The 26519-nt window shown below is 46.7% G+C and overlaps 1 protein-coding gene across 1 annotated transcript in view; it reads right to left on the bottom strand.

The window, feature by feature from the left end:
- Nucleotides 1-26519, bottom strand: part of WRNIP1 (WRN helicase interacting protein 1) — a 127881-nt gene that overhangs the window by 97126 nt on the left and 4236 nt on the right. The window contains exon 2 of the mRNA XM_075314816.1: nucleotides 4441-4632. Coding sequence (XP_075170931.1) covers nucleotides 4441-4632 — 192 coding nt within the window. The remainder of the gene's footprint in view (nucleotides 1-4440; nucleotides 4633-26519) is intronic.

The raw sequence follows: 26519 nt of genomic DNA, 5'->3' as shown, positions 1-26519 counted from the left end.
GCCGGTAGGGAATGGAAAGCGATCTTGTAACCTGAGGTGACGATTTCTCGAACCCAAGCATCGTGAGTATGGTCTAGCCAGATATTCCGAAAAAGCAGAAGCCGCCCTCCAACAGGAGTCGGCTCTGAGGGGTACCCGACGTCATGCTGAAGGGGCCTTCGCGGGGCGAGGTCCCTTGGGTTTAGATTTCCTGGCGTTCCCACTCCAGGCAGAGTCCCTTGAGGGACCGGATCCCCGATCTGAGAGTTGCGACGAACCCTGTGATGGTTTTTGGGGGGGCGGGCCGAAAGGACTGCCTGCACCAAGAAGACTTTTTAAAATTTTTGGATACAGGCCGCTTTTGTGGTAGAATGGTACTTTTACCACCCGTCGTCTCAAATATAAGCTTGTCCAGGGATTCTCCAAACAGACGAAGACCCTGGAAGGGGAGTGTGGACAGGGACTTCTTGGAGGCACTGTCCGCGTTCCATATCTTTAGCCACAGGACTCTGCGGGCAAAAACAGCATTGGCTGCCGTTAGGGCTGACAAACTAGCTGCATCTAAGGAGCCGTGAAGCAAGAAATTAAGAGGCAAGAGAGAACAAATCAAGGATCTCAAGAGCCTCTGAAGGAATATTGCAAGAGCGAAGCAACTTGCGCAAGTTCCTACTCCACACACTCATAGCTCTCGCCACCCATGTCAAGGCAAACAGGGGGCGCAGAGAGGAGCCCGAAGTCTGGAAAATAGATTTGACCGTAGCATCAATTGCGCGGTCGGACGAGTCCTTGAGAGACGCGGTGTCTGAGACAGACATAACCGTGTGTTTAGCCAGCCTGGATACTGGCGGATCCACAACGGGGGGTACTGACCAGAGCCTAACCAGTTCCGATGGAAAGGGATAAGCGAAAGAAGAGGAGGATTTTTTATTAAACCTCCTATCAGGGTGATCCCACCGTTTTAGATATGATTTGATGAAAAATCGGATCCTGGGCAAAGGACTTAGGAGGCTTCTTGGCCCGCTTGATTGTCGACTGAGAAGTCAGGTCCGAAGGCTGATCAGAAATCGACAGAGAGTGATTGACAGCCGAAATTAATGGGTCTTCCATATGTCTAGACTCAGAAGGGACATCTGAACCAGAGTCAGAGTCTTGGGAATCGTGACTACTAAAGGTCACGGAGCCTGAGTCAGACTGATCATCGTCCGACTCGGACGAGAAGTAACGGTCGCAATGGTGCCTTTTGGAGACAGCCTTTTTACGTGCTGGGAACGAGACACCAGACGAAGGCGGGCTCCCCTGGGGGAGCTGAGCCGGGGGGAGGCTGTGAGAGCCTGTGGAAAGCTGGGATATCTGAGCGGCCAGGTCATCTAACCTCTTAGACATTAGAAGAGCCCAGGCAGGAATAACGTCATCAGACTGGGGTACTGCCTGAATAGTGGCCGCAGCCAAATCCACAGACTGCACGACCTCCTGGTCCGGCAGCGGAGGCTGTTGTGACACGGTAGTAGGGGCATCGCAGCCCCGGCATAGTGGATAGCTTCGGCCATTACAAAAACGAGCGTCCACAGGTGGTACAAGCATAGTACAGGTCCGTAGAGGACGCCTGGGAAGCTTTATCACCCTTGCGGTTACGCATGTCAGCAACAGTTCCACAATAAGTACAGTGAGCCTCTAGCAGTATTATAAAGGGACTGCTGTGGGTGAGGAGCTGCTAGCAGTATTATAAATGACTGCTATGCAGAGCCAGTATATACCGAGTAAAGTAGCACACCCTGTCAAACAGTCGGTATATACCTACATGCACAGTTAGTATATACTGCTAAAAGCTGATATACACCGCCAGCCAGCAGACACACACCGCTAGAAAGACAGCGATATACCTCTGAGCAGAGCGGTATATAGTGCTGCAGAATCGCAGAGCCAAGGAGGCGATCTCACCCGTGTCTGCTCCCCACATGTAATGGCGTCCAGTGTTCTCTGGCAGCATGGAGGGGAGAGACGGCCCACTTGAGGGAGCGGCTTCTAGAGCAGTGGAGGGGGCATTGCTAGAATGCAGGCCGACGCCAGGAGCTAAATTAATGATGCTTCCCCGGGATCACGGCCTGCATCGCCCCACCGGCGCCTTTCCAGGTGGCGGTTTGGATGCAGGGGACTGACTCGTCGTCTCCCTACCTGCTCCTGGCTACGTCTGAAGACGCGTCGGTCCTGGGATGCGGGGATCTCGGGGACACATCTTCGGCTCAAGGCTGAAGCAGGTCCTCGGCTCTGCTTAACCCTCTGGAGCTACCTTGGTGTGAGGTGCTTCCAGGGAGCCTGGAGAGGTATGCACACCCGACCACTTGGGCGCGAGGGAAGACTGACGGCTTGTGCACGCCAGGTTTCCTCTGCCCGTACATGGGGGGGGAACGGGGGTGGCAGGGCACCCTGGTATTGCCCCTATCAAAAATAGAATGAATAAAAATAAGCTGGCCTGAAGCACCTCTGGTGGAGCTCAGTCCAGACATGTCAGCCACCCTACTGACACTAGGAAAAAACTGAGCTAGTTCCCGCCTAGCTGGGGTTATATGCTGTGGGAGGAGGAGCTAACACTTTTTTCAAACCTAGTGTCACGCCTCCCCTGGAGACACCATAGACCCAATGTCTGTGTCCCCCAATGAAAAGGCGAGAAAGGAAAGCATTTTTAATGAAGAAAAAAAATCATGCTTTATTTTTAAACTTTTGGGTTATTTTTTACATTTTGTCCCCTTCTTGTAAGTAAGTAATATTACAATTAGCACCATGTAGTAATTTTGGCCAACATCTTGTAGTAATTTTTCCATCCTGGTATTCAACTTTTAGTAATATACCCCATCCTGAAGTCATGTGCTCCATCCTATTGTAAAGTGCCCATCCTTGTCCCCTAGTAATGTGTAATATGCTAGTAATGCGCTCATCCTGGTTCCCTGTAGTAATGTGTCCATCCTTGTCCCCATCCTGTAGTAATGTGCCCATCATTGTCCCATTTTACAAATGGGCCAATGCTGGTGCTTTTCTTGTATTAATGTCCCCTTTTTTGGTCCTCTTCTTGTAGCAATGCCCTGCAGTAGTCTCTCCTATTGTGCCATTCTACACACACAGTAAAGTATAGAAACACGGTCTGATAGAGCGCTAAGGAGGCCACAGTATTAGATTAATTTTTTTAGAATTTATTGTTTAATTTTTATTCCACACACACACACACACACACACACACACACAGCTTTGGGGGTACAGCACTGGGGTGGGGGACATACAGCTCTGAGGTTGACAGACCGTTCTGGGGGGTATACAGCACTGGGGTCAGAAAACAGAGTTCTGGGGGTGTATACAACAATGGGGTCAGGGGACACAGTTCTGGGGGGTATACAGGCAGCAGTGGGGTTGGGGGCACATAAAGTTCTGAGGGTATACAAGCAATGCCAGGTTAGCGGGAAGAGAGTTCTGGGGGGTATACAGGCAGTGCCGGGGTTTGGGTGGACAGATAGTCCTGGGGGGTATCCAGGCAGCACTAGGGTTGGGGAAGCGTATACAGGCAGCACTGGGGTTGTGGGGCACAAACAGTTCCGGGGGGCATACATGCAGCACTGGGGGCAAACAGGCAGCGCTGGGGTTGGAGGGACAGACAGTTCTGAACGGATATACAGGCGGAGTCGGGGTTTGGGTGGACAGACAGTCCTTGGGTGGGGGGGGGGGGGTATACATGCAGCGCTGGGGTTGGGGGGGGACATACAGCTCGATGGGATGTTGATGCTTCGGCTCCTCCCTTCATCTGTTTGACGGGAGCTCAGCACACAGCGTGCTAGCTCCGCCCACAGATGAACTTGCCCTGGATGCAGCGCTCAGCAGAGAACGCTATGTGCGGGCGTGGTTTTAACTGCTGGAAGCCAGAAAAGTGCTCCTGCCAGCCCAAGCAATGCGGTCCCGGAATTGGTCCGGTGGCCGCAGGATACATCACCACCCTTCTCACCTGACTGTCCTCCATTCCCTTGTGTCCTTTTCTTGCGACTAATGACCCCTTTGGTGATCGTGCCCCTGGCGCCACAGTCAGTCAGCACTTTACTTCAGACACGCTATGCAGAGTCAAGCTCTGTGCACAACTATTCCACGATCAGCCGCCGGACGATCAGAAACAAGCAGGTGACGTCATACGCTTCAGCTACTGGCCTCTGATTGACCGGTGCTTGCAATAGCTGTGCACAAAGCATGATTCTGCGCAGCGATGGCAAATCATCTGAAATAAAGCGCTGCCTGCTGCGGCCTCTGAACCGGCCATGATCATCAATGGGGCCGTGCGCCGCGAGAAGCAGCCTCAGGGGCTGCATGCGGTCCTCGTGTTTGAGACCTCTGTGTTAGATCCTCACTGATCTCCTGCCCTATAGATATTTGTAACCTATGTTGGTCCTCGACAGTCCATATGAAGGTCACATTTGAAGAGTGATTTACCTGTTGGGTCTTGTTAAAGCGATGAATTTCATCCACAAAAAGTATAGTTTTTCTCTTGAACAATTTACGCTCATTTTGGGCTTGTTTAATGACTTCACGAACGTCACTTGTGCCGGAACTTGTTGCAGACAGGGTTACAAAACGAGTATTGTTTTTGTTGGTATTCTTGGCAATTATGTGGGCCAATGTTGTCTGACAAAGATAAAAACATAACTTCAGTAAATAGTAAAATAACATTCTAACAAAACAAAAGGATAATATTTCAGCCATCACTGTGAAGTTTTAGAGGCATCTTGGCATGTCTACTGAATTTACAAATGCTCAACATCTGGGACAGCAATGTTGTTCAAGAAAAAGTCTAAATAATGTTGAAGGTCCTGAAGATCTACTGTATAAAAAAAATGTAGAAACTTGTCCAGCTAAAGCAAAATAATGCATCAATAATTCCAGCAATTTACCCAGATTATTTTAGTGCCCCGATTAGTGACACAATAAAAGTGCCAGAAAGTGTGCTTAGATAGGGCTAGCCTTAGTGCCTTCATATTGCCCACCATTACTAGCCCCATCATACTGCACCCAGAATAATGCTTCCATTAATACTGCCATCATACGGCCCCTAATAAATAAAGTAACCAAATAACAGTTTCAGCAGAGTATCGATATAAACAGAGAAGCAGTAACATGCCTGTGATCACCAGGCCACAAGCTTCTACAATTCTCACTTTCCCTTGTATTTCCCTAGGATTTAATACCAGATCAGAATCCCAATTTGCAGACACAGTGTTTCGGAGTGATTGCCCCTCGTCAGTGTAAAGTATGGGTATCTGATCTGGCTTATGAGAGGCTATGTTGGGGACCACGGGGAAGACTATGCTCCTTACGGAGAACTGACAAACCAGGTCAGGTCTCCGTAAGGAGCATAGTCTTCCCCGTGGTCCCCAACATAGCTTCTGATAAGCCAGATCAGATACCCATAGTTTGCACTGACGAGGGGCAATCACTCCGAAACACTAGGTTTCGTTATTGGAATATGTAAATTCATAATAAATGCAGCAAAACCAGAAAGTAGCAGATAGGGAAACAAGTGTGTGAAACAAACCAATATGTGATTCACACCTCATTTACACCTGTAAAAATAAACCTGAATCAATAGATCTTGGAATAATAATATTTCAACAATTGGAGGTGTTTAAAAAAAACAAAAAAAATGTTCCTGTGCTGAGATAATCTTATACATGTGTCCCTGCTATGTGCTGTGTAAAGGACATGTCTGACTTTGGCGGGCCCAGAGACCAATCAGCACAGGATCCTTCTTTATGACTTCGGTCATTTTAGCAGTGTTTAGCAGACTTTAGATGTCAGCACAGTACCCAAATCCTGCTGAAATGTCCGAAGGCAGGGAGACAGATACCGGGCACTGATTGGTAGCAGGCTCGCGTGTCATAACAATGTCACGTGAACAACAGGAACACGACTTTAGATATCGCTGCAATCGTGGCTGCACTAGAAGGGAGCATATGGTTATTTCTTTTTACAGGGGTGACAAGGGGAATAAATAGGATTGTCCAAGTAGTAGACATCCCCTTTAAGGGGTTGGTATGGATTTTAGTCTTATGCATTTTTCATATGATCACCAATCTAAGAATATCAAGAGATCAAAACCATAATACAGTGGAACCTTAAGGAGAACAATCCGTTCTGGGACTGTGCTTGTTAACCAAGTTACTCGTTCGGCAAATAAAGATTTCCCATAGGAAAGCATTGCAATGCAGACAATTCGTTCCACAACTTATTAAATGTCCCATCCTGGTCCCCTATTGTGCCATTCCACACATGCACAAACACACACACATATTATGCTCACCTTACCTTCCGTTCCATCGCCGGTCTCCTGGGACTTGTTGTTCGCTAGTACGTGCTGTGTATTGGGTTACCATAACGACGAGGGAGGAACTTCCGCTGCCAGAGCGCTAACGTCAAAGGCAGGAGTTGCTTGCCTCTGATTGGCCAGCGCGCTGCCTTTGAGTAGCGGTGACAGAGGAAGTTCCTGCTTCGTCATTATGGTTGCCGATGCACAGCCTATACCGGTGAGTATTTTGCTCGTACAGCAAAGCTTTCTCATAAACAGAGTTACAAATTTACAGAAAGCTTTGCTTGTTAAGCGAAATTCTCGTTAACTAACTGGGTTACTCGTTAAGCGAGGTACCACTGTACTTTACGTTTCTAAGCAGAGCTGTATTATTAAATAGAATTGCAGACATCATCAAATTGTGCAGACACAATTTATTAGCAGCATGTCTGTTCGCACTGCCCACCACAGTCTGCATTGGGTACATATACTCATACCTATCCTTGGTGCCTATCCCACCATTGCAGACTATACCACTCAACTTGGACAAGATTTTACCATCCTATATAATTACAGCAATCACTGCTGGTTGTCAAATATACCATACTTCTAATATATGCAGTGTGAAATTAGCAATACATCTCTCCAAAGTTACAAACAGCAGTAACACTAATTACATCTGTGTTAGGCTAGTTTCACACTTGCGTTGAACGGTATCCGTTGCATTGCGTTGTGTAACGGATGCAACAGATGTGTTGCATATAGTGGCACAACGGATGCAACGGATGCTGCAAAACAACGCAATTCGTTTTGATTTTTTTTTTTTTTTTACAGTTTTACCAGCGGCAGACTATTGTGAACGATCAGCTGATCGCTCCCTGCAGCCGGCCGCCGGGTGATCAGCTGATCGCTCCCTGCAGCCGGCCGCCGGGTGATCAGCTGATCGCTCCCTGCAGCCGGCCGCCGGTGATCAGCTGAGCGCTGTCACTTGCCGGCCGCCGGGTGATCAGCTGATCGCTCCCTGCAGCCGACCGCCGGGTGATCAGCTGATCGCTCCGTGCAGCCGACCGCCGGTGATCAGCTGAGCGCTGTCACTTGCCGGCCGATCAGCTGATCGCTCCCTGCAGCCGACCGCCGGGTGATCAGCTGATCGCTCCGTGCAGCCGACCGCCGGTGATCAGCTGAGCGCTGTCACTTGCCGGCCGCCGGGTGATCAGCTGATCGCTCCCTGCAGCCGACCGCCGGGTGATCAGCTGATCGCTCCGTGCAGCCGACCGCCGGTGATCAGCTGAGCGCTGTCACTTGCCGGCCGCCGGGTGATCAGCTGATCGCTCCCTGCAGCCGACCGCTGGGCGCTCAGCTGGGCGCTGTCACTTGCCGGCGCCCGGGCATGCCGGCGGGCGCTCAGCTGAGCGCTGTGACTTGCCGGCGGCCGGGCATTCTGGCGGCCGGTTGCTCAGCTGAGCGCTGTCGCTTGCCGATAGCCAGGCGCTCAGCTGAACGTCCGGCCACCGCGAGCCAAAATAAAGTTTGATTAAAAAAAAAAAAAATAAAAAGCATGCGCAGTGAAATCCAGAGGATTCCGCTGCTCAAAATAACGTTACATGCTGCGTTCCTCCCGCTGGGCGGAAGCAACGGAGCGTCGCCCAGCGGAAGCAACGCAGGTCCTTTTGGTACAATCCGTCACCCATACAAGTCTATGGGAAACAGCGGAATCCGTTAACGGATTCCGCTGTTTTCCAAAAGGGCGGATTGTAACGGAAGGAAATAAACGCAAGTGTGAAAGTACCCTTACAGTGCAAGTATCGGGAGATCGGGAGATTGCCGCCCAATATGTCACCACATGTCATAAGCTGAGGGGAACATAAGGCCCCTAAGTGGACTTTCAGAGCCCAAATTGTGCCCCCAACACCCCATAACCCTGATCCCCTCCCACCACACTTACTGTATTTCTCTTGCTTTGGCAACACTAATTGTATTTTGGTCCTTCCAATAAAGCATATTTGAATTTGTATCAAGTCTACAGCGCCACCATGATCCCTAGTCTGGGTTCATAGAATCTCTTGTATACTCTCAAAACAATCTGGACCACCTGTCTTTGTTTATTCTGGGTTACGTGGGACCTCTTTGTCGCTCGTCATCAAGAGTCCTCTCAGCCTCAAAAACGATCTGATGAACCACAGGAATGTAAGGATGGTTGACACGAAAGCAGCAGCTGGGGATGGGCACATTGCAGAGAAAGTGCCAACAATAAGCAATTGTGCTTATCTGCTAAATGGCAACTGACACTAATCTCACACCATGGAAGACTTTATAGTCACTCATCATTTCATATACAGTATTACCAAAATATTACACGTGCCTAGACAGATGGACACACAAAGTACAGTGTACGACAATCACCTCACAATCATGCAGCGTTTGAGGGTGTGCGCACAGAATAAAATAGTGAAGAAGTTGAGGTTTCACACTTCTCTTTTTGTTTGAAAATATGCTTATTGAGGATTTTAACATATTTAGAGAGGGGGGGGACAATGCAAATAGATGTGTCGCGGGCGGAGGAGGGGACGCTGCGCTCTCCCACTGCTCGGGTCCGGCTGCGGCTGCTGCTGCGGCCTCTGCTGCTCGAGCGATGGGCCGGATCCCGGGGACTCGAGCGGCGCTCCTCGCCCGTGAGTGAAAAGGGGATTGATTTTGGGGATTTATTGTCCGTGACGCCACCCACGGTTGTGGTGATTGTGTGGACACCACCGCTGCTCTGTATGGGGATCCCGGGAGCGGTGACAGGGAGCAGCTTTGTTGTTATTTCTCCCCTCCGTGGGTAGGGGGTTGGTTGTCCCGGGGCCCGGTGATGGGGTAGGGATGGATGGCAGGCCGGGTGCGGGGCCTGGTGAGGTGCAGGGTTGTGGGGGCAGTGCTGTGCCGTACGGCACGGTGGTACTCACTCAGCCTGAGACGTTGACACAGTTCTCGGTAAAACACACGGCTGGAAAGACGGTTCCCACGGACGGCTGCTGTTGCTTTTCCCCGGTAGTTAACGGTGACTGTCTCTTTCCCTGCACCTGAGTTCAATGTTGGTAGCGATGGATTCCCACCGGTAACCCGCTCCCCGACTTGGATATGGGCCGGAGGAGCCCCTCTTTGCCCGCAGGCGCTCGCCCTGAGAAACTGGTGCCTTGGCGGTGGCGGTGTCTCTCTCATACGGTTGGACTGTTGCCTTCAATCGGGACTTAGTTGTTTGGAGACCCGGGGGTCCCCTTCACTGACGGATTTGGCAAATTCACGGCGACTCCTAGCCTTGCCGGGATCCGAAAGGCCCCTGCCAATGGTGCTGGCTTCTCCTTGTGTACCGGTCCGGTACCGCCGGGCCACCACCCGTCCACGGTCCTTACGGCACCTCCGATAGGCCACTCCTGCAGACGGTCACCGCCGTCTGCCAACCTTGCTGTTTCAGTCCGGCGCACACACCTGGACCAACTTCAGGCTGCTCTTTTACTACTTTTGTCCTCTCACTTGCTCCTCTACCACTCAACTCTTAAACTCCTCTTCAACTCACTGCCTGGTTTTCCCGCCTCCAGGACTGTGAACTCCTTGGTGGGCGGAGCCAACCGCCTGGCCCACCCCCTGGTGTGGACATCAGCCCCTGGAGGAAGGCAACAAGGATTTCAGGTTTAGCTTAGGTGTACCTAACCGGGGTGTAGGGTGTGGTGGTGTCATTACCTGTGACCCCTGGCTTGCCCAGGGCGTCACAGATGCATATAACAGTATATCATGCAATTATAATAAAAGAATCTTGACAAGTTGTATTACTTGTATAGGAAGGTGGGGGAAGGAGATAAATGAAGGGATAAGGGAGAGGAAATTTAGTTTATTTATTTGGCTAACGAATCAAGGGGAAGGATAAGGGCTCGTGCGCAGGTTACGTAATTGCTCTGAAACGCAACGTGCGCACGTCTCATGCACAATCTACATAAGATTGTGCAGGGCACGAAGATCGCATGCGTTTACGCTGCGGTGCAATACGCAGCGTAACTGCATGAAATTCGGCAACGTGCACATGAGCCCTTATTCAGGAATTGCAAGAATTGATGTCATATTCACCTAAACAGTTTATAATATAGAAGTGAAAAAAGGGACATTCTGATGAGATTATGGCATTTCTATCTCTTGTTCATGCACAGGCCATAATATGGGTCAGAGCTGTCAAAATAAGTAATAAGTTCACTTTTTTATGTTAGTATGTTCAGGCTTTAGCTATATTACTTAGCCTTACTTCACAAGAAGTAATGTTTCATCTACCATTTTCCAGCATACTAGATCTATGGATGTAGTTTTGTTGTGTGCAGATTTAGTAAGGCCTTTAAGATAGCTGTAAGGTTGTGTGCACACAGTTTGTTTATATCAAGTATTTTTTAAAGCGTATTTTAGTGCAGTTTTGTCACAAAAGTACAAGCAAATCCTTATGACTGCAAAGTCAACGAGAAACCTGAAGTGTATTGCACATGGATTTTTTTCCCTCTGCGGATTTTGTGCAGAAAATAATCTGTAGCATGTCAATTTTTTCAGCGTTTTTCACCATTGAAAGCAATGAAAACTGATTAAAAAAAAAAATAAATTATATATTCTATACATATATACACAAAAGGAAAAAAGGCAGTAAAAATGTGCATTTTTTTTAACTGCGTTTTTCCTCCTGCCAAGAAAAGCAGAAATGGTGCAGAAAGTTCCGCAACCAAATACTCAAACTGACATATTTTGGTCCAAATTATAAATGCTAAACACGAGGTTCAAATAAAACCTGTACAAAAGTCACAATAGATTTTTATGGTGATGTAATTATACACACTTTAACCCCTTCAATACGTGGTGATTTTCCATTTTTTATTTTCCTCAACTTCTTCAAGAGCCATAACGGGGTTTTTTCCCCGTCAATATAGCCATATTAGGGTTTGTTTTTTTGCGGGATGAGAAACCATATAGTGTACTGGAAAACGGGAAAAAGTCCAAGGGAAGTGAAATTGAAAAAAAAAAATGCAATTCTACAATTGCTTTGGGTTTCTTTTATTCCCCATATTTACTATATAGTAAAACAGGCCTTAAAATATGATTCTACAGGTCACTATGAATATGCGGATACCAAACATGTTTCATTTTCTTTTAATTTGAGTAGTAAAAAAAAAAAAAAAAAAACTCTAAAGTGTGCAAAAAATAAATAAATAAATTCATTCCGCTTTTGAAGCCATTTTCCCACGTACTGTAGCATTCACACTTTTTGGGGATCTGGGGCTGTGTGATGGCTTTTTTTTTGTGCACTGTGCTGACGTTTTTACTAATACCATTTTTGGGTAGATGTGATACTTTGATTGCCTCTTGTTGCATTCTTTTTTAATGTTGCAGAGGCAAAAAAAACCGTGATTGTTTTTTTTTCTCTCGTTACACTGTTTACCCATCATATCTATTTTATATAATGATAGATTGGGCATTTTTTTAAATCGGCGCTAGAAAATACGTTTTGTTTTTTCTTTTTATTGTTTTATTTTCAATGGAGCAAAAGAAGGGTGATTTGAACTTTTATTTTTTTAAATTTTTTTATAAACTTCTTATTTTACCACTTTTTATTGTTTTTACTAGTGCTCTTAGGGGACTTGCAGCGGTGATTCAATTATGACTTCCTATGAACGCCAGCTCGCGTGTGAGCATGCCTCAAAAGCACAAAGTGACTATAGGATAGCGAGTGACTGGGGTTCCTTTACTGTTCCTCATGCTAGGGGACCCTAGGCTATCCCTAACCTGCGGAGTGCCCCTGATGGTGCAGAAGCCGAAGTCCCATGCCTTACTAGGCTCCTCAAGAAAATTAAACTGTCCCCCCTTCACCGCCGCTCCGGTCAGCTTCACACAGCAACTGAAGACAGCCGCGCGATCAGCTGAGCTGTCACTGAGGTTACCCGCTGTCACTGGATCCAGCGGTGGATGCAGCGGTGGCCGCGGGTAACCTCAGTGACAGCTCAGCTGATCGCGCTACTCACCTCAGTTGCTGCTTGGAGGTGACCGGAGCGGCGGTGTCTGCTGCAGCTCCTGTCACCTCCATGCTGGAAGCGACGCTGGTTGTCCGTGGATTACGCCGGATATGGAGGGCTTTTTGGGGCTTATTAAATTGGTGATGAGGGAATTTGTTTGTGTTTTTTATTTCTAATAAAGGATTTTTTCATGTGTGTGTGTGTTTATTTACTGTAACTTACAGATTAATCATGGAGGGTGTCTCATAGACGCCTGACATGATTAATCTAGGATTTAGTGGCAGCTATGGGCTGCCATTAACTCCTTATTACCCCGATTTGCCAACGCACCAGGGCAAATCGGGAAGAGTCAGGTACAGTCCCAGAACTGTCGCATATAATGTATGCGGCAATTCTGGGCGGCTGCTGGCTGATATTGTTAGGCTGGCGGGCTCCCCATAACGTGGAGCTCCCCATCCTGAGAATACCAGCCTTCAGCCGTATGGCTTTATCTGGCTGGTATTAAAATTGGGGGGGACCGCACGCCATTTTTTTAAATTATTTATTTATTTCACTGCACAGTATAGACACGCCCACCAGCTGCTGTGATTGGGTGCAGTGAGACACCTGTCACTCAGCGTGGGGGCGTGTCTCACTGCAACCAATCATAGGCGCCTGTGGGCGGGGAAAGCAGGGAATACGAGATTGTTTAATGAGCGGCCGGCTTTTTCAAAATAGTAAAAGCCGCCGGAGCAGTGAGAAAGCCGTGCAGCGCCGCGCCGGGGATCGGGGAACGGTGAGTATGAGAGAGGAGGGGAAAATGACCGACAGACTGTGAGAGAGGGAGAGAGATAGTGACGGACCGACAGAGAGAGAATAGAGACCGAGAGGGAGAGACCGACTGACAGAGAATAGTGATTGACAGACATTGTGAGACATCGCTCGTTTCCAGTGTTTTAGGAAACATGCGAGAAATGTATTTAGAAAATCGGATGTCACTAGGATGGTGAGTGCCGTCCCGTGACATCCGATTATTTACACGCTCCCATAGACTTGCATTGGAGAGACTCGCAGTAGAAACTCGCAAAAAAGCAGCATGCTGCGATTTTTTTCTCAGTCCGATTTGGACTGAGGAAAAAAAAAAAAAAAAAATCGCAGATGAGATCTGAATCATTCACTAACAAGTGTCCGATTCCAATGCGAGTTTTTCTCGCATTGCTCTACTGCGAGAAACTCGCAAGTGAGAAGCAGCCCTAACAAGCAGCCCAGCATAGATTAACTCTTGCTAGCCTGCCTGTGAACTACATGTCTGTGGGTCGACATCCAAGTCTGTCTGCGCTGATCAGATATCAGAGAAGTTAGAAGGCAGAGTGCCAGAATCTGTAGTCTCCACAGATCCTGATGCCACCATGAGTCAGGTAAAAACCTCCTTGTGACAGGACAACCTAGGAGATTAATGGTTTAACATTAAAGTCATAAGCTTAAAGGGAACCGGTCACCACGTTTTTGGCGTATAAGCTGCGGCCACCACCACCGGGCTCTTATATACAGCATTCTAACATGCTGTATATAAGAGCCCAGGCCGGGGGTATAACATAAAAAACACTTTATTCCCCGAAAGTAGGACCCCCCCGAAAGTAAGACAGGGTGGGGGTTACGGGGGGGTCCTTCAATGTAAGGCCTCCCCCGAATGTAAGGCAGGGTTGGGGGGCCGCTGTGAAATGTAACTATGGGGAGATAAGGTATGCACACCAGTGACTATGGAAGGGGAATACATGGAATAGCAGAAACTGCTGTGTGAATACTGACTTGAAAAATCCAATAGCTATATGAAGAGTGAAAATGTGAAAAATGGAATCTGCATTACTGCCATGAACATATGAATCAAGAGAAATTTAGCTACTGAATTGATCAATGCAATAGAGCCCCAACACTACGCCAAAGTATTTCTCTACGTTGGGGTCCCTAGCTTGTGTGTGTCCTCTCATGCAGTTAAAAAACTTACCGTGTATGGGAAGCTGAGACCCAGGCTATTTATGCGTATTATATGGATTGGCAATAGGTGTGGTGGGGAGGGTTCACAAACGAAAAACTACTAACAATAACGAATAACGTTTGGAACACCATTCTAAGTCTGAACTGGGTGCAAAAAACCTAAAAAAACATCACTATGGGGAGATAAGGTATGCACACCAGTGACTATGGAAGGGGAATACATGGAATAGCAGAAACTGCTGTGTGAATACTGACTTGAAAAATCCAATAGCTATATGAAGAGTGAAAATGTGAAAAATGGAATCTGCATTATTGCACCCAGTTCAGACTTAGAATGGTGTTCCAAACGTTATTCGTTATTGTTAGTAGTTTTTCGTTTGTGAACCCTCCCCACCACACCTATTGCCAATCCATATAATACGCATAAATAGCCTGGGTCTCAGCTTCCCATACACGGTAAGTTTTTTAACTGCATGAGAGGACACACACAAGCTAGGGACCCCAACGTAGAGAAATACTTTGGCGTAGTGTTGGGGCTCTATTGCATTGATCAATTCAGTAGCTAAATTTCTCTTGATTCATATGTTCATGGCAGTAATGCAGATTCCATTTTTCACATTTTCACTCTTCATATAGCTATTGGATTTTTCAAGTCAGTATTCACACAGCAGTTTCTGCTATTCCATGTATTCCCCTTCCATAGTCACTGGTGTGCATACCTTATCTCCCCATAGTGATGTTTTTTTAGGTTTTTTGCACCCAGTTCAGACTTAGAATGGTGTTCCAAACGTTATTCGTTATTGTTAGTAGTTTTTCGTTTGTGAACCCTCCCCACCACACCTATTGCCAATCCATATAATACGCATAAATAGCCTGGGTCTCAGCTTCCCATACACGGTAAGTTTTTTAACTGCATGAGAGGACACACACAAGCTAGGGACCCCAACGTAGAGAAATACTTTGGCGTAGTGTTGGGGCTCTATTGCATTGATCAATTCAGTAGCTAAATTTCTCTTGATTCATATGTTCATGGCAGTAATGCAGATTCCATTTTTCACATTTTCACTCTTCATATAGCTATTGGATTTTTCAAGTCAGTATTCACACAGCAGTTTCTGCTATTCCATGTATTCCCCTTCCATAGTCACTGGTGTGCATACCTTATCTCCCCATAGTGATGTTTTTTTAGGTTTTTTGCACCCAGTTCAGACTTAGAATGGTGTTCCAAACGTTATTCGTTATTGTTAGTAGTTTTTCGTTTGTGAACCCTCCCCACCACACCTATTGCCAATCCATATAATACGCATAAATAGCCTGGGTCTCAGCTTCCCATACACGGTAAGTTTTTTAACTGCATGAGAGGACACACACAAGCTAGGGACCCCAACGTAGAGAAATACTTTGGCGTAGTGTTGGGGCTCTATTGCATTGATCAATTCAGTAGCTAAATTTCTCTTGATTCATATGTTCATGGCAGTAATGCAGATTCCATTTTTCACATTTTCACTCTTCATATAGCTATTGGATTTTTCAAGTCAGTATTCACACAGCAGTTTCTGCTATTCCATGTATTCCCCTTCCATAGTCACTGGTGTGCATACCTTATCTCCCCATAGTGATGTTTTTTTAGGTTTTTTGCACCCAGTTCAGACTTAGAATGGTGTTCCAAACGTTATTCGTTATTGTTAGTAGTTTTTCGTTTGTGAACCCTCCCCACCACACCTATTGCCAATCCATATAATACGCATAAATAGCCTGGGTCTCAGCTTCCCATACACGGTAAGTTTTTTAACTGCATGAGAGGACACACACAAGCTAGGGACCCCAACGTAGAGAAATACTTTGGCGTAGTGTTGGGGCTCTATTGCATTGATCAATTCAGTAGCTAAATTTCTCTTGATTCATATGTTCATGGCAGTAATGCAGATTCCATTTTTCACATTTTCACTCTTCATATAGCTATTGGATTTTTCAAGTCAGTATTCACACAGCAGTTTCTGCTATTCCATGTATTCCCCTTCCATAGTCACTGGTGTGCATACCTTATCTCCCCATAGTGATGTTTTTTTAGGTTTTTTGCACCCAGTTCAGACTTAGAATGGTGTTCCAAACGTTATTCGTTATTGCTGTGAAATGTAAGGCCCTTACCTTTGGGCCGCCGCTGTCCCCCATTGGGTCCCCAGGCTCCAGAGGTGTCCTCAGGTGCAGCTGGGCGGGTCCAGCGCTCATGGGGTTAACTCGCCATGTTAACCCCGCAATCCGCCCAGCTCAACAGCTCATTGGCCGCCCCTGCTCCCCACGTCACCGCCGGCCCCCGGCTCGAGCGCTGATTGGCCCAGCAGCTCGGGCTGTAATTGGCCGCCCCAGCCCCACGTCACCGCTGTTTCCCTGCTGATTGGCACAGCGTTCCCTGCAGCACAGGCCTTCCGCACCCACAGCCGCACCGCAGAGAAAAACGTCCAGCATTTAAAAACCAAGTAGGGAAACATGTACTGTATAGGGTATGGGGCTGTGTGCAGTGGGATACGGCACTGTTATGGGGTATGGACTGTGTGCAGTGGGATACGGCACTGTTATGGGGTATGGGGCTATGTGCAGTGGGATACGGCACTGTTATGGGGTATGGGGCTGTGTGCAGTGGGATACGGCACTGTTATGGGGTATGGGGCTGTGTGCAGTGGGATACGGCACTGTTATGGGGTATGGGGCTATGTGCAGTGGGATACGGCACTGTTATGGGGTATGGGGCTGTGTGCAGTGGGATACGGCACTGTTATGGGGTATGGGGCTGTGTGCAGTGGGATATGGCACTGTTATGGGGTATGGGGCTGTGTGCAGTGGGATACATGTTTTACATGTTATACATGGAAATACCGTCATACGGTAATACGGTAGTAACAAGATATTCTTGATACGCTACATTTGTTTTATTCTACTGTTTGGTGATGACCGACTCTTCAGCATGTTAATAAATGTTAATTTATTGGTTAAAAAGAAATTGTCATTTTTTTTCGGCTAATGTAAGACCTCCCCCGAAAGTAAGACAGGGTGGGACTTTTTGGGGTAAAATTAATGTAAGACAGGGTCTTACTTTCGGGGAAACACGGTACTTACCCAACGGTCGCACGGTGTGCCTTATGGTTGTATCCGTTGTCCAGTGCAGGCGCCCTCCCTTTCAGTCATCTTCGTCCTCTTTCTGATGCCTGTGTGCATGATACGTCTACGTCATACACACTCGCCGGTCCTGCGCAGGCGCACTACAATACTTTGATCTGCCCTACTCAGGGCAGATCAAAGTACGCCTGCTGAGGACCTGAATGCAGGTGAGTGTGGATTACGTCGGACCAGTCATGCACCGCGGCTAGAGAAGGAGAACAAAGACGGCCACAAGAGGCGGCGCCAGGACCGGACAACAGAGACGTTAGAATGCTGTATATAAGAGCCCGGTGGTGGTGGTCACAGCTCATAGGCTGAAAAAGTGGTGACAGGTTCCCTTTAAAGTCCTAAAATGCATCCAATGCTTTAATTTTGGTGTTAAACTGTAGAGACATTTTTATTTTTACTTAAATACATGTGTTTGGGGCTAAAAATCATTTTTGCTAGATGGTTTCCTTAAAGATTTACACCGTTTGGCTTTTACAGGCTTTTAATTTCCTTGCACGTTCAAATTTGATGTAGTCTATAGTTATAAATCAGCTGAGAAAAGCTGAAATAGAGACAGAATTACAGCATTAAATAAATATATATCATAAAATTAATAATAATTGTAATAGAATTAAATAAGAAATACAAACTCCCAGTCAGACCATCATAGTGGACTGAATGACTGATTCTTAGATAACTCAATCTGTTTCCAGCAATAGACATCATATTGGCTATAGAACGCAAACGGTGATCCCAAAGGAGGTCAACCCCTTAAATACAATGTCAGTTCAAGTGTTAGACTGCCCTCTGCTGTTTAACCCCTTTACGACCGCCGATACGCCTTTTAACGGCGGTAAATAAGGGTACTTTTTCCGATCCGCCGCTTTTTAACGGCGGTCGGAAAAAAGGGTCTAGCGCCCCCCAGAGTCAGAAAATTTCCGGGGTCTCAGCTGCCGGGGGTAGCTGAGACCCTGGAGATCATGATTCGGGCCGGTTTTTCCGGTCCCCGCTCACCTGATGACCGGTATACACCGTATACCGATCATCAAGTTATAGTAAATGACCGCGTCGGTAAAAAATGATTTATCTCCCATCTGGCATGATCAAACATGCCAGATGGGAGATAAATCTTTTTCCCGGTTCCCTCCGGTCCCCCGGTGTCCCCAAAGTGCCCCCCCCGACCCCCAACCCCCTCCCGAAAATCCAAGATGGCCGCGCGCACCGGCGATCACAGCAGCGCGCCGGCCGCATTTCCACTGTTCCTATGGTTTCTGTCGTATGTGCCATAACACATACGACAGAAACCTGCTCCCTAGGCCCCGCCGGGTCCCCCCCCTACCCCCCCCTGGTGTTCCCCGGTGTCCCCCGGTGTCATACATACCTGTCGCAGCTCTGATCCCCCGCGGCCCCCTCCTCCGGCTCCTTCTCTGCAGACTCCGGTCACATGAGCAGAGCGCAGCTGTCAGCTTCCTGTGTTCAGGACGCTGGCTGCTCGCACTCTGCAGCTGTGACCCGGGGAGAGTGGGTGCAGATTCTTTGCACCCACTCTCCTCAAATGGAGGGTCTGCCCTCCTAGAAAATGGGGGATACGTTCCCTGAACGTGTCCCCCATATTCTAGAAGGTCCAGAGGCGACGTGGGACATCCAAATGGATTATTGTGGATTTTTTTTTTTCTTTTCAATAAATTGGTCAATCAGGGAATGTTTGGGGGAGTGTTTTTTCAAATAAATTTTTTTTTGTTGTCAATTTTTTTTTTATTACTGTCAATTAGTTATGTCGGGTATCTGATAGACGCCGTGACATAACTAATTGCTGGGCTTGATGCCAGGTGACATTACACACCTGGTATCAACCTCATTCATTACCCCGTTAGCCAACGCACCAGGGCGCGGGATGAGCTGGGGCGAAGCGCCAGAATTGGCGCATCTAATGGATGCGCCACTTCTGGGGCGGCTGCGGCCTGCTATTTTTAGGCTGGGAAGAGTCCAATAACCGTGGCTCTTCCCATCCTGAGAATACCAGACCCCAGCTGTCAGCTTCACCTTGGCTGGTGATCTAATTTGGGGGGACCCCACGTTTGTTTTTTTTTTTTAATTATTTATTTATAAATAATTAAAAAAAAAAAACAGCTTGGGGAGCCCTCCAAATTGATCACCAGACAAGATGAAGCTGTCAGCTGTGGTTTGCAGGCTACAGCTGTCTGCTTTACCCTAGCTGGCTATCAAAAATAGGGGGGACCCCACGTCATTTATTTTAATTCTTTTTTTTTTTTTTGGGCTAAATACAAGGCTAGGCATCCTTTAGTGTCACATGAAAGGCAGGTAAGGGGAGCTTCCTCGTTCCTGCGGCGTCACACATAGCGATGTGTGCTGCCGCAGGAGCGACGAACTACATCGTTACTGCTGCAGTAACGATAATCGAGAATGGACCCCCATGTCACCGATGAGCGATTTTGCACGTTTTTGCAACGATGCAAAATCGCTCATCGGTGTCACACGCAGCAACATCGCTAATGCGGCCGGATGTGCGTCACCAATTCCGTGACCCTAACGACTCCGCATTAGCGATGTCGCAGCGTGTAAAGCCCCCTTAACAGTGAGAAATTTTTTGATACAGCAACAGTTTTGTGAAGTACCTGTGGATTCAAAATGTTTACTATACTCCTGAATAAAATCCTTGAGGGGTCCAGTTTCCAAAATGAGGTCACTTGTGGGGGGTTTCTGATGTATAGGTGCCCAAGGGGCCCTGCTAATGTGACATGGTGCGCGCAATTTACTTCAACTTTTCCAAAATTCAAATGGTGCTCCTTCCATTCCAAGCCCTCCCATTTATCCAAACAAAGGTTTTTGGCCACATGTGTGGTATCCCTGCGCTCACAAGAAATTAGATAACAACCTGTGGGGTACACGTTTTGTTGTTGCCTCTTGAAAAAGTGAAAAATGTGTCGCTAAATCAACATTTTTGTGAAAAAAAATGAAAATTTCAATATGGCAACCTAAGCTTATCAAATTCTGTGAAGTATTCGTGGATTCAAAATGCTCAATATACACCTAGATTAAAGCCTTGAGGGGTCTTATTTCCAGAATGGGGTCACTTGTGGGGGACCTCCACTGCTTAGGCACCTCAGGGGTTCTCCTAATGCAACATGGCGTCCGCTATTGATTCCAGCCAATTTTGCAGTCAAATTGCACTCCTTCTCTTCTGAGCCCTGTAGTGTGCCCAAACAGTTGATTTCCACCACATACAAGATATCAACAAACTCAGGAGAAATTGCGCAATAAATTTCATGGTGATTTTTTTCCTGTTACCCTTGTGAAAAAAAAAGCTACCTGGTTGAAGTAACAATTTTGTGGTAAAATTTTATTTTTTTATTTTCATGGCTCAACGTTATAAACTTCTGTAAAGCACCTGGGGGTTCAGGGTACTCACCAAACATCAAGATAAATTCCTTGAGGGGCCTAGTTTCCAATATGGGGTCACTTGTGGTGTTTTTTTGCTGTTTACGTACCTTAGGGGTCCTCCAAATGCGACATGGTGCCCGCAATCTTTTTCAGCCAAATTTCCTTTCCAAAATTCAAATATTGCTCCTTCCGTTCCAAGCCCTCCCATTTCTCCAAACAAAGGTTTCAGACCACAAGTGAGGTATCACCGCGCTCATAAAAAAGTGGGTAACAAACATTGGGGTCACATTTTTGGAATTACCTCTTGAAAAAGTGAAAAAATTGATGCTAAAGCAACATTTTTGAGAAAAAAATGAAAATTTTCAATGTGACAACATAACGTTATCAAAATCTGTGAAGTACCTGTGGATCCAAAATGCTCACTATACCCCTAGATAGAAGCCTTAAGGGGTCTAGTTTCCAAAATGGTGTCACTTGTAAGGGGTTTCTGCTGTTTAGGTACCTTGGCGGACATGTAAATGCAACATGGTGCCCGCAATCTATTTCAGCCAAATTTGCTTTCCAAAATTCAAATATTGCTCCTTCTGTTCCGAGCCCTCCCATTTGTCCAAACAAAGGTTTCTGACCACATGTGGGGTATCGGCGCGTTCATAAGAAAGTGGGTAACAAGTTTTGGGGTTCATTTTGTTGTGTTATTTCTTCTAAAAGTGAACAAATTTGGGGTAGAGCAACATTTTAGGTAAAATTTTATTTTTTGCTTTTTTTCATTCCACTTTGCTTTAGTTCCTGTGAAGCACCTGAAGGGTTAATAAACTTCTTGGATGTGGTTTTGAGTACTTTGAGGCGTGCTGTTTTGAGAATGGTGTCACTTTTAGGTATTTTCTGTCACTTAGGCCTCTCAAAGTCACTTCAAATGTGATGTGGTCCCTAAAAAAATGGTTTTGTGAATTTTGTTGAAAAAATGGGAAATTGCTGATGAACTTTGACCCCTTCTAACTTCCTAACCCCAAAACATTTTGTTTCAGAAATTGCGCTAATGTAAAGTAGACATGTGGGAAATGTTATTTATTAACTGTTTTGTGTGACATAACTCTCTGGGTTAAGGGCATAAAAATTAAAAGTTTGAAAATTGCAAAATTTTCAAAATTTTCATCAAATTTCCGATTTTTTCACAAATAAAAGCAAAAAATATCGTTCTAAATTTATAACTATCATGAAGTACAATATGTCACGAAAAAACAATGTCAGAATCACCGGGATCCGTTGAAGCGTTCCAGAGTTATGACCTCATAAAGTGACACTGGTCAGAATTGCAAAAAATGGCCTGGTCATTAAGTACAAAACTGGCTTCGTCCTTAAGGGGTTAAACAAAATATTCCTGTCAACAGGTCACAAATTTAAAAATAAAAATAAAAGCTGTATATATAACAAATAAGTCATATTACATATCAAACTGAATGTATTGTCACATGATAAAACCTACCACTTTACTAGATATAAAGCCAACAATTTATAATTCCTCCTGCACCATTTTTTCCAGAATTATAAAGTTTTAAATTGACACAAGCGTTATTTATTTTTGTAAAAATGCTGCAGATAGGAAAGTGGATGATGCTTAGCAAGTAAAGGCATGGTCAGCCAAAGTGCAAAAAAGATAGCATAATGTATCCCAGAAATCTGCCATAAACAGCTGAAATCTACACCTGCTCATACCTTAGACCTCATTTTGTAGCACACAGCCTAAAGATAAAACTAATTTAATAACAGGTGCTCATCTGATAAATCCAATGCACCTTATAACAGCAGGATTTTGATTTAAGACTACACCAGTACTGCTAAACTGTATCTAACAGTAAATTACATTTTTTATGGCATGGATTGATTTAGGGTACTTTCACACTTACGTTAATTACCTTCAGTCACAATCCGCCTTTTTGGAAAACAGCGGAATCCATTAACGGATTCCACCGTTTCCCATAGACTTGTATGGATGACGGATTGTGCCAAAAGTACCTGCATTGCTTCCGCAGGTCGACGCTGCGTTGCATCCGGCGGGCGGAAGTAACGCAGCATGTAACGTTTTTTGAGCGGCGGAATCCTCTATTTTTCACTGCGCATGCTCATTTTTTTTTTTTTTTTTTAATCACAGAAACTTTATTTTGCCTCTCGGTGGCCGAACGTTCAGCTGAGCGCCCGGCCGCCGGCATGCGAGAGCTCTCAGCTGAGCGCCTGGCCGCCGGCACGCGAGAGCTCTCAGCTGAGCGCCCGGCCGCCGGCACGCGAGAGCTCTCACCTGAGCGCCCGGCCGCCGGCACACGAGAGCTCTCAGCTGAGCGCCCGGCCTCCGACCGCACTTGGAGGTCATAGTCCAGTCCTTTTTTTTCACTTATCCATAGACTTACATTGCCGATTTAGATCAAACACCTGGATGAAAATCAGACATCGTCATGAATTTCCGTGGACTACGAGACATCACGGACACATTAGTTGTCCCATAGACTTCACAGGTACGAGTACTATCAATGATTGCACTCATGAGATGTCTGAATGGGCCCTTAGGGTGCGTGCCCACAATCAATTTTCACAGCGTTTTGGACATAGCATGCTTTAGCTGCATCCAAAACACTGCGATGTACAGTACAAGCAAAGTGGGTGGGATTCCTAGAAATCCCCATGCCCACTGTACTTGTTTTTTCCGCAGCAAACAATAACTTTCGGTGCGACTTTCCGAGCCGCAGCATGTCAATTGTCAGCAGAGGATGTTTGTGATTTCGCAGCAAACAAATTACATGCTGCAGCTCGAAAAGTCGCATTTAAGGTCATTGTTTGCTGCGGAAAAAACAAGCACAGTGGGCACGGGATTTCTAGAAATCCCATCCACTGGAAGAACAGAAGAGAGAGACCACGGTGCCCCGAATCCTGATCGTGGGCACAAGCAGCTGTGGTCTCCTGCGAAGGAGACTCACGGCACCGCAGGTCAGGACCCTGATTGTGGGCACGTACCCTTATAGTCTGAGCTCTCCCCCCTGTTTTGAGTGGTTGTTGTGAATCTTCATGCATAAAACCAGCCAATGAAAAAAATAGAGAGCTTTACCCAAATAACTAAACAGACGAACTATGTGCCACCCCCATTAGCCAAAGAGTGCAATAATTTTATGCAATTTTTTTCTAAAAAAAAGGCACATAGACTTGTTCTCTATTACTCTGCTGACCCTGTTCCAGTCTCCACAGCAAACCTGCAAGGTAAGGCTGCTTTCACACTTGCGTTGTTTTACATCAATCACAACCCATCGGCCTTTAGGAATTACGGTAGCCTGCAAAATATTTTGCAGGAATCCATTTTTTCCCCATAGACTTCAATTAGTGATAGATTGTGACTGATGGCCCTGCGTTGCATCCACTGCGTGACGGATCAGTCGTTTACTGACTGTCAGGCGGGAGCTACACTGCGTGTAACGTTTTTTTGTGTGCAGCGGATCGTTTTTTTTTTTACTGTGAGCATGTGTAAATTCAGTTGCAGCGGCCGGAATGATCAGCTGATCGTTCACAAAAGCCGGCCGCCGGTAAAAGCAACGGATCGGTTTTCTTTGCAGCATCAGTCACATCAGTTGTGCCACTATCTGCAACGCATCCGTTGCATCAGTCACACAACCGATTGTGACTGATGCAAAACAACGCAGGTGTGTAAGCAGCCTAAAGCCTGCTTTACACGCTGCAATGTATCTTACAATGTGTCGGCGAGGTCATGTTGTAAGTGACGCACATCCGGCATTGTAAGGTACATTGCAGTATGTGACAGGTACGTGCGATTGTGATTGAACGTTAAAACGTTCATCGCATACACATCGTACCTTTCTCTAGAATTGCATGTCAGGTTGTTCATCGTACCCGGGGTAGCACACATTGCAGTGTGTGACACCCCGGGAACATTGAACGGATCCTACCTGCGTCCTGCGGCTCCCGGCCGGTAATGCGGAAGGAAGGAGGTGGGCGGGATGTTTACGTCCCGCTCAGCTCCGCCCCTCCGCTTCTATTGGCCGGCTGCCGCGTGACGTCGATGTGACGCCGAAGGTCCCTCCCACTCCAGGAAGTGGACGTTCGCCGCCCACATCGAGGTCGTATGGACGGGTAAATACCGTGTGACGGGGGTTAATCGTTTGTGCGGCACGTTCAACAAATTGAACGTGCCACACATACGACGGGGGCGTTGCAAATCGCATACGATATCATATGCGAAATTGCAATGTGTAAAGCAGGCTTAAGGCTGCTTTCACACTTCAGTGTTTTGCAATCAGGCACAATCCGGCGCTTTGTAGAAAAAACGCATCCTTTTTTTTGCCGCCGGGTGCGGTTTTTCCTCATAGAGACTTTTATTAGCGCCGGATTGTGCCGCATGTAGTCGCGTTTGATCCGGTTTTTGCCGGTTGCGGCAAAGATCATCACTCCAGCGGCCGCACAGGACGCAGAGAGGAACGTTTTTTGCCAGCGACAAACAACTGCATAGCGCCGCATGCGGAGCTGTGCGGCATGGTGCTTAATGAAAGTCTATGCGCGCATGCATCAAACGCCGGAAGCATGTACTGGATTCGGTTTTTACTTCTGAGCATGCCCAGAAGTGATATAAATTCATTGCTTGTCAGAAAATCACTCACTCACTCTCTCACCGATCACGGGCGCGGCGCTGCACGGCTGTCACACTGCTGGCGGCTTCTCCTATTATTGGTTGCAGGCAGACACGCCCCCATGCTGAGTGACAGCTGTCTCACTGCAACCAATCACAGCCGCCAGTGGGCAAATCTATTTCTTGCAGTAAAAAAATAAATAAATAATTAAAAAAAAAAAACCGACGTGCGGTCCCCCCAATTTTGATACCAGCCAAGATAAAGCCACACGGCTGAAGGCTGGTATTCTCAGGATGGGGAGCTCCACATTATGGGGAGCCCCCCAGCCTAAAAATATCAGCCAGCAGCCGCCCGGAATTGCCGCATCCATTAGATGCAACAGTCCCGGGACTCTACCCGGCTCATCTCGAATTGCCCTGGTGCGGTGGCAATCGGGGTAATAAGGGGTTAATCATGGCAGGCGTCTATGAGACACCCCAATCATTAACCTGTAAGTGAAAGTAAATAAACACATACACCCAAAAAAATACTTTATCTAATATATAAAGCTGTGTGTGTGTGTGTGTGCTAAAGGAATACGCACCGTCGCATTTACAATCACGAAATTTTGCACAGACGCCCCATGTTACCCAGGGAGCGTCGTAGACTGTTTTGAAAGAAAAATTTAACCCCGTGCTTTACAGTTAGTCTCTAAAATCCTACCGCCATTAAACTGAATGGAGGTGGGAGCTATAGGTTATTAATAGCAACTGTCAGTGGTTGCTATAGGAACAAAATAAACTGTTAGTTGAAGCTTATGCGTGAGGTTATATGATGTCGGTGGAGAGATGGACAGAGACAGCCCTGGAAAAAGAGACAGCCCTGGAAAAAGAGACAGCCCTGGAAAAAGACACAGACCAAGACAGACGGAAAAGAGACAGACACACAGATAGAGACAGACACAAAGATAGAGAGAGACAGACAGACACAGAGATGGAGACCGATAGACTGATACAAATACAGACAGAGATAGAAATAGTCAGACAGAGACATAGACACAGACAGACAAGGAAAGAGACAGAGAGACAGACA

The sequence above is a fragment of the Anomaloglossus baeobatrachus genome, chromosome 6 (genome assembly GCF_048569485.1).
Source record: "Anomaloglossus baeobatrachus isolate aAnoBae1 chromosome 6, aAnoBae1.hap1, whole genome shotgun sequence".
Classification (NCBI taxonomy): Eukaryota; Metazoa; Chordata; class Amphibia; order Anura; family Aromobatidae; genus Anomaloglossus; species Anomaloglossus baeobatrachus.
The sequence above is the reverse complement of the archived record's forward strand: the minus strand, read 5'-3'. Positions and strand labels throughout refer to the sequence as shown.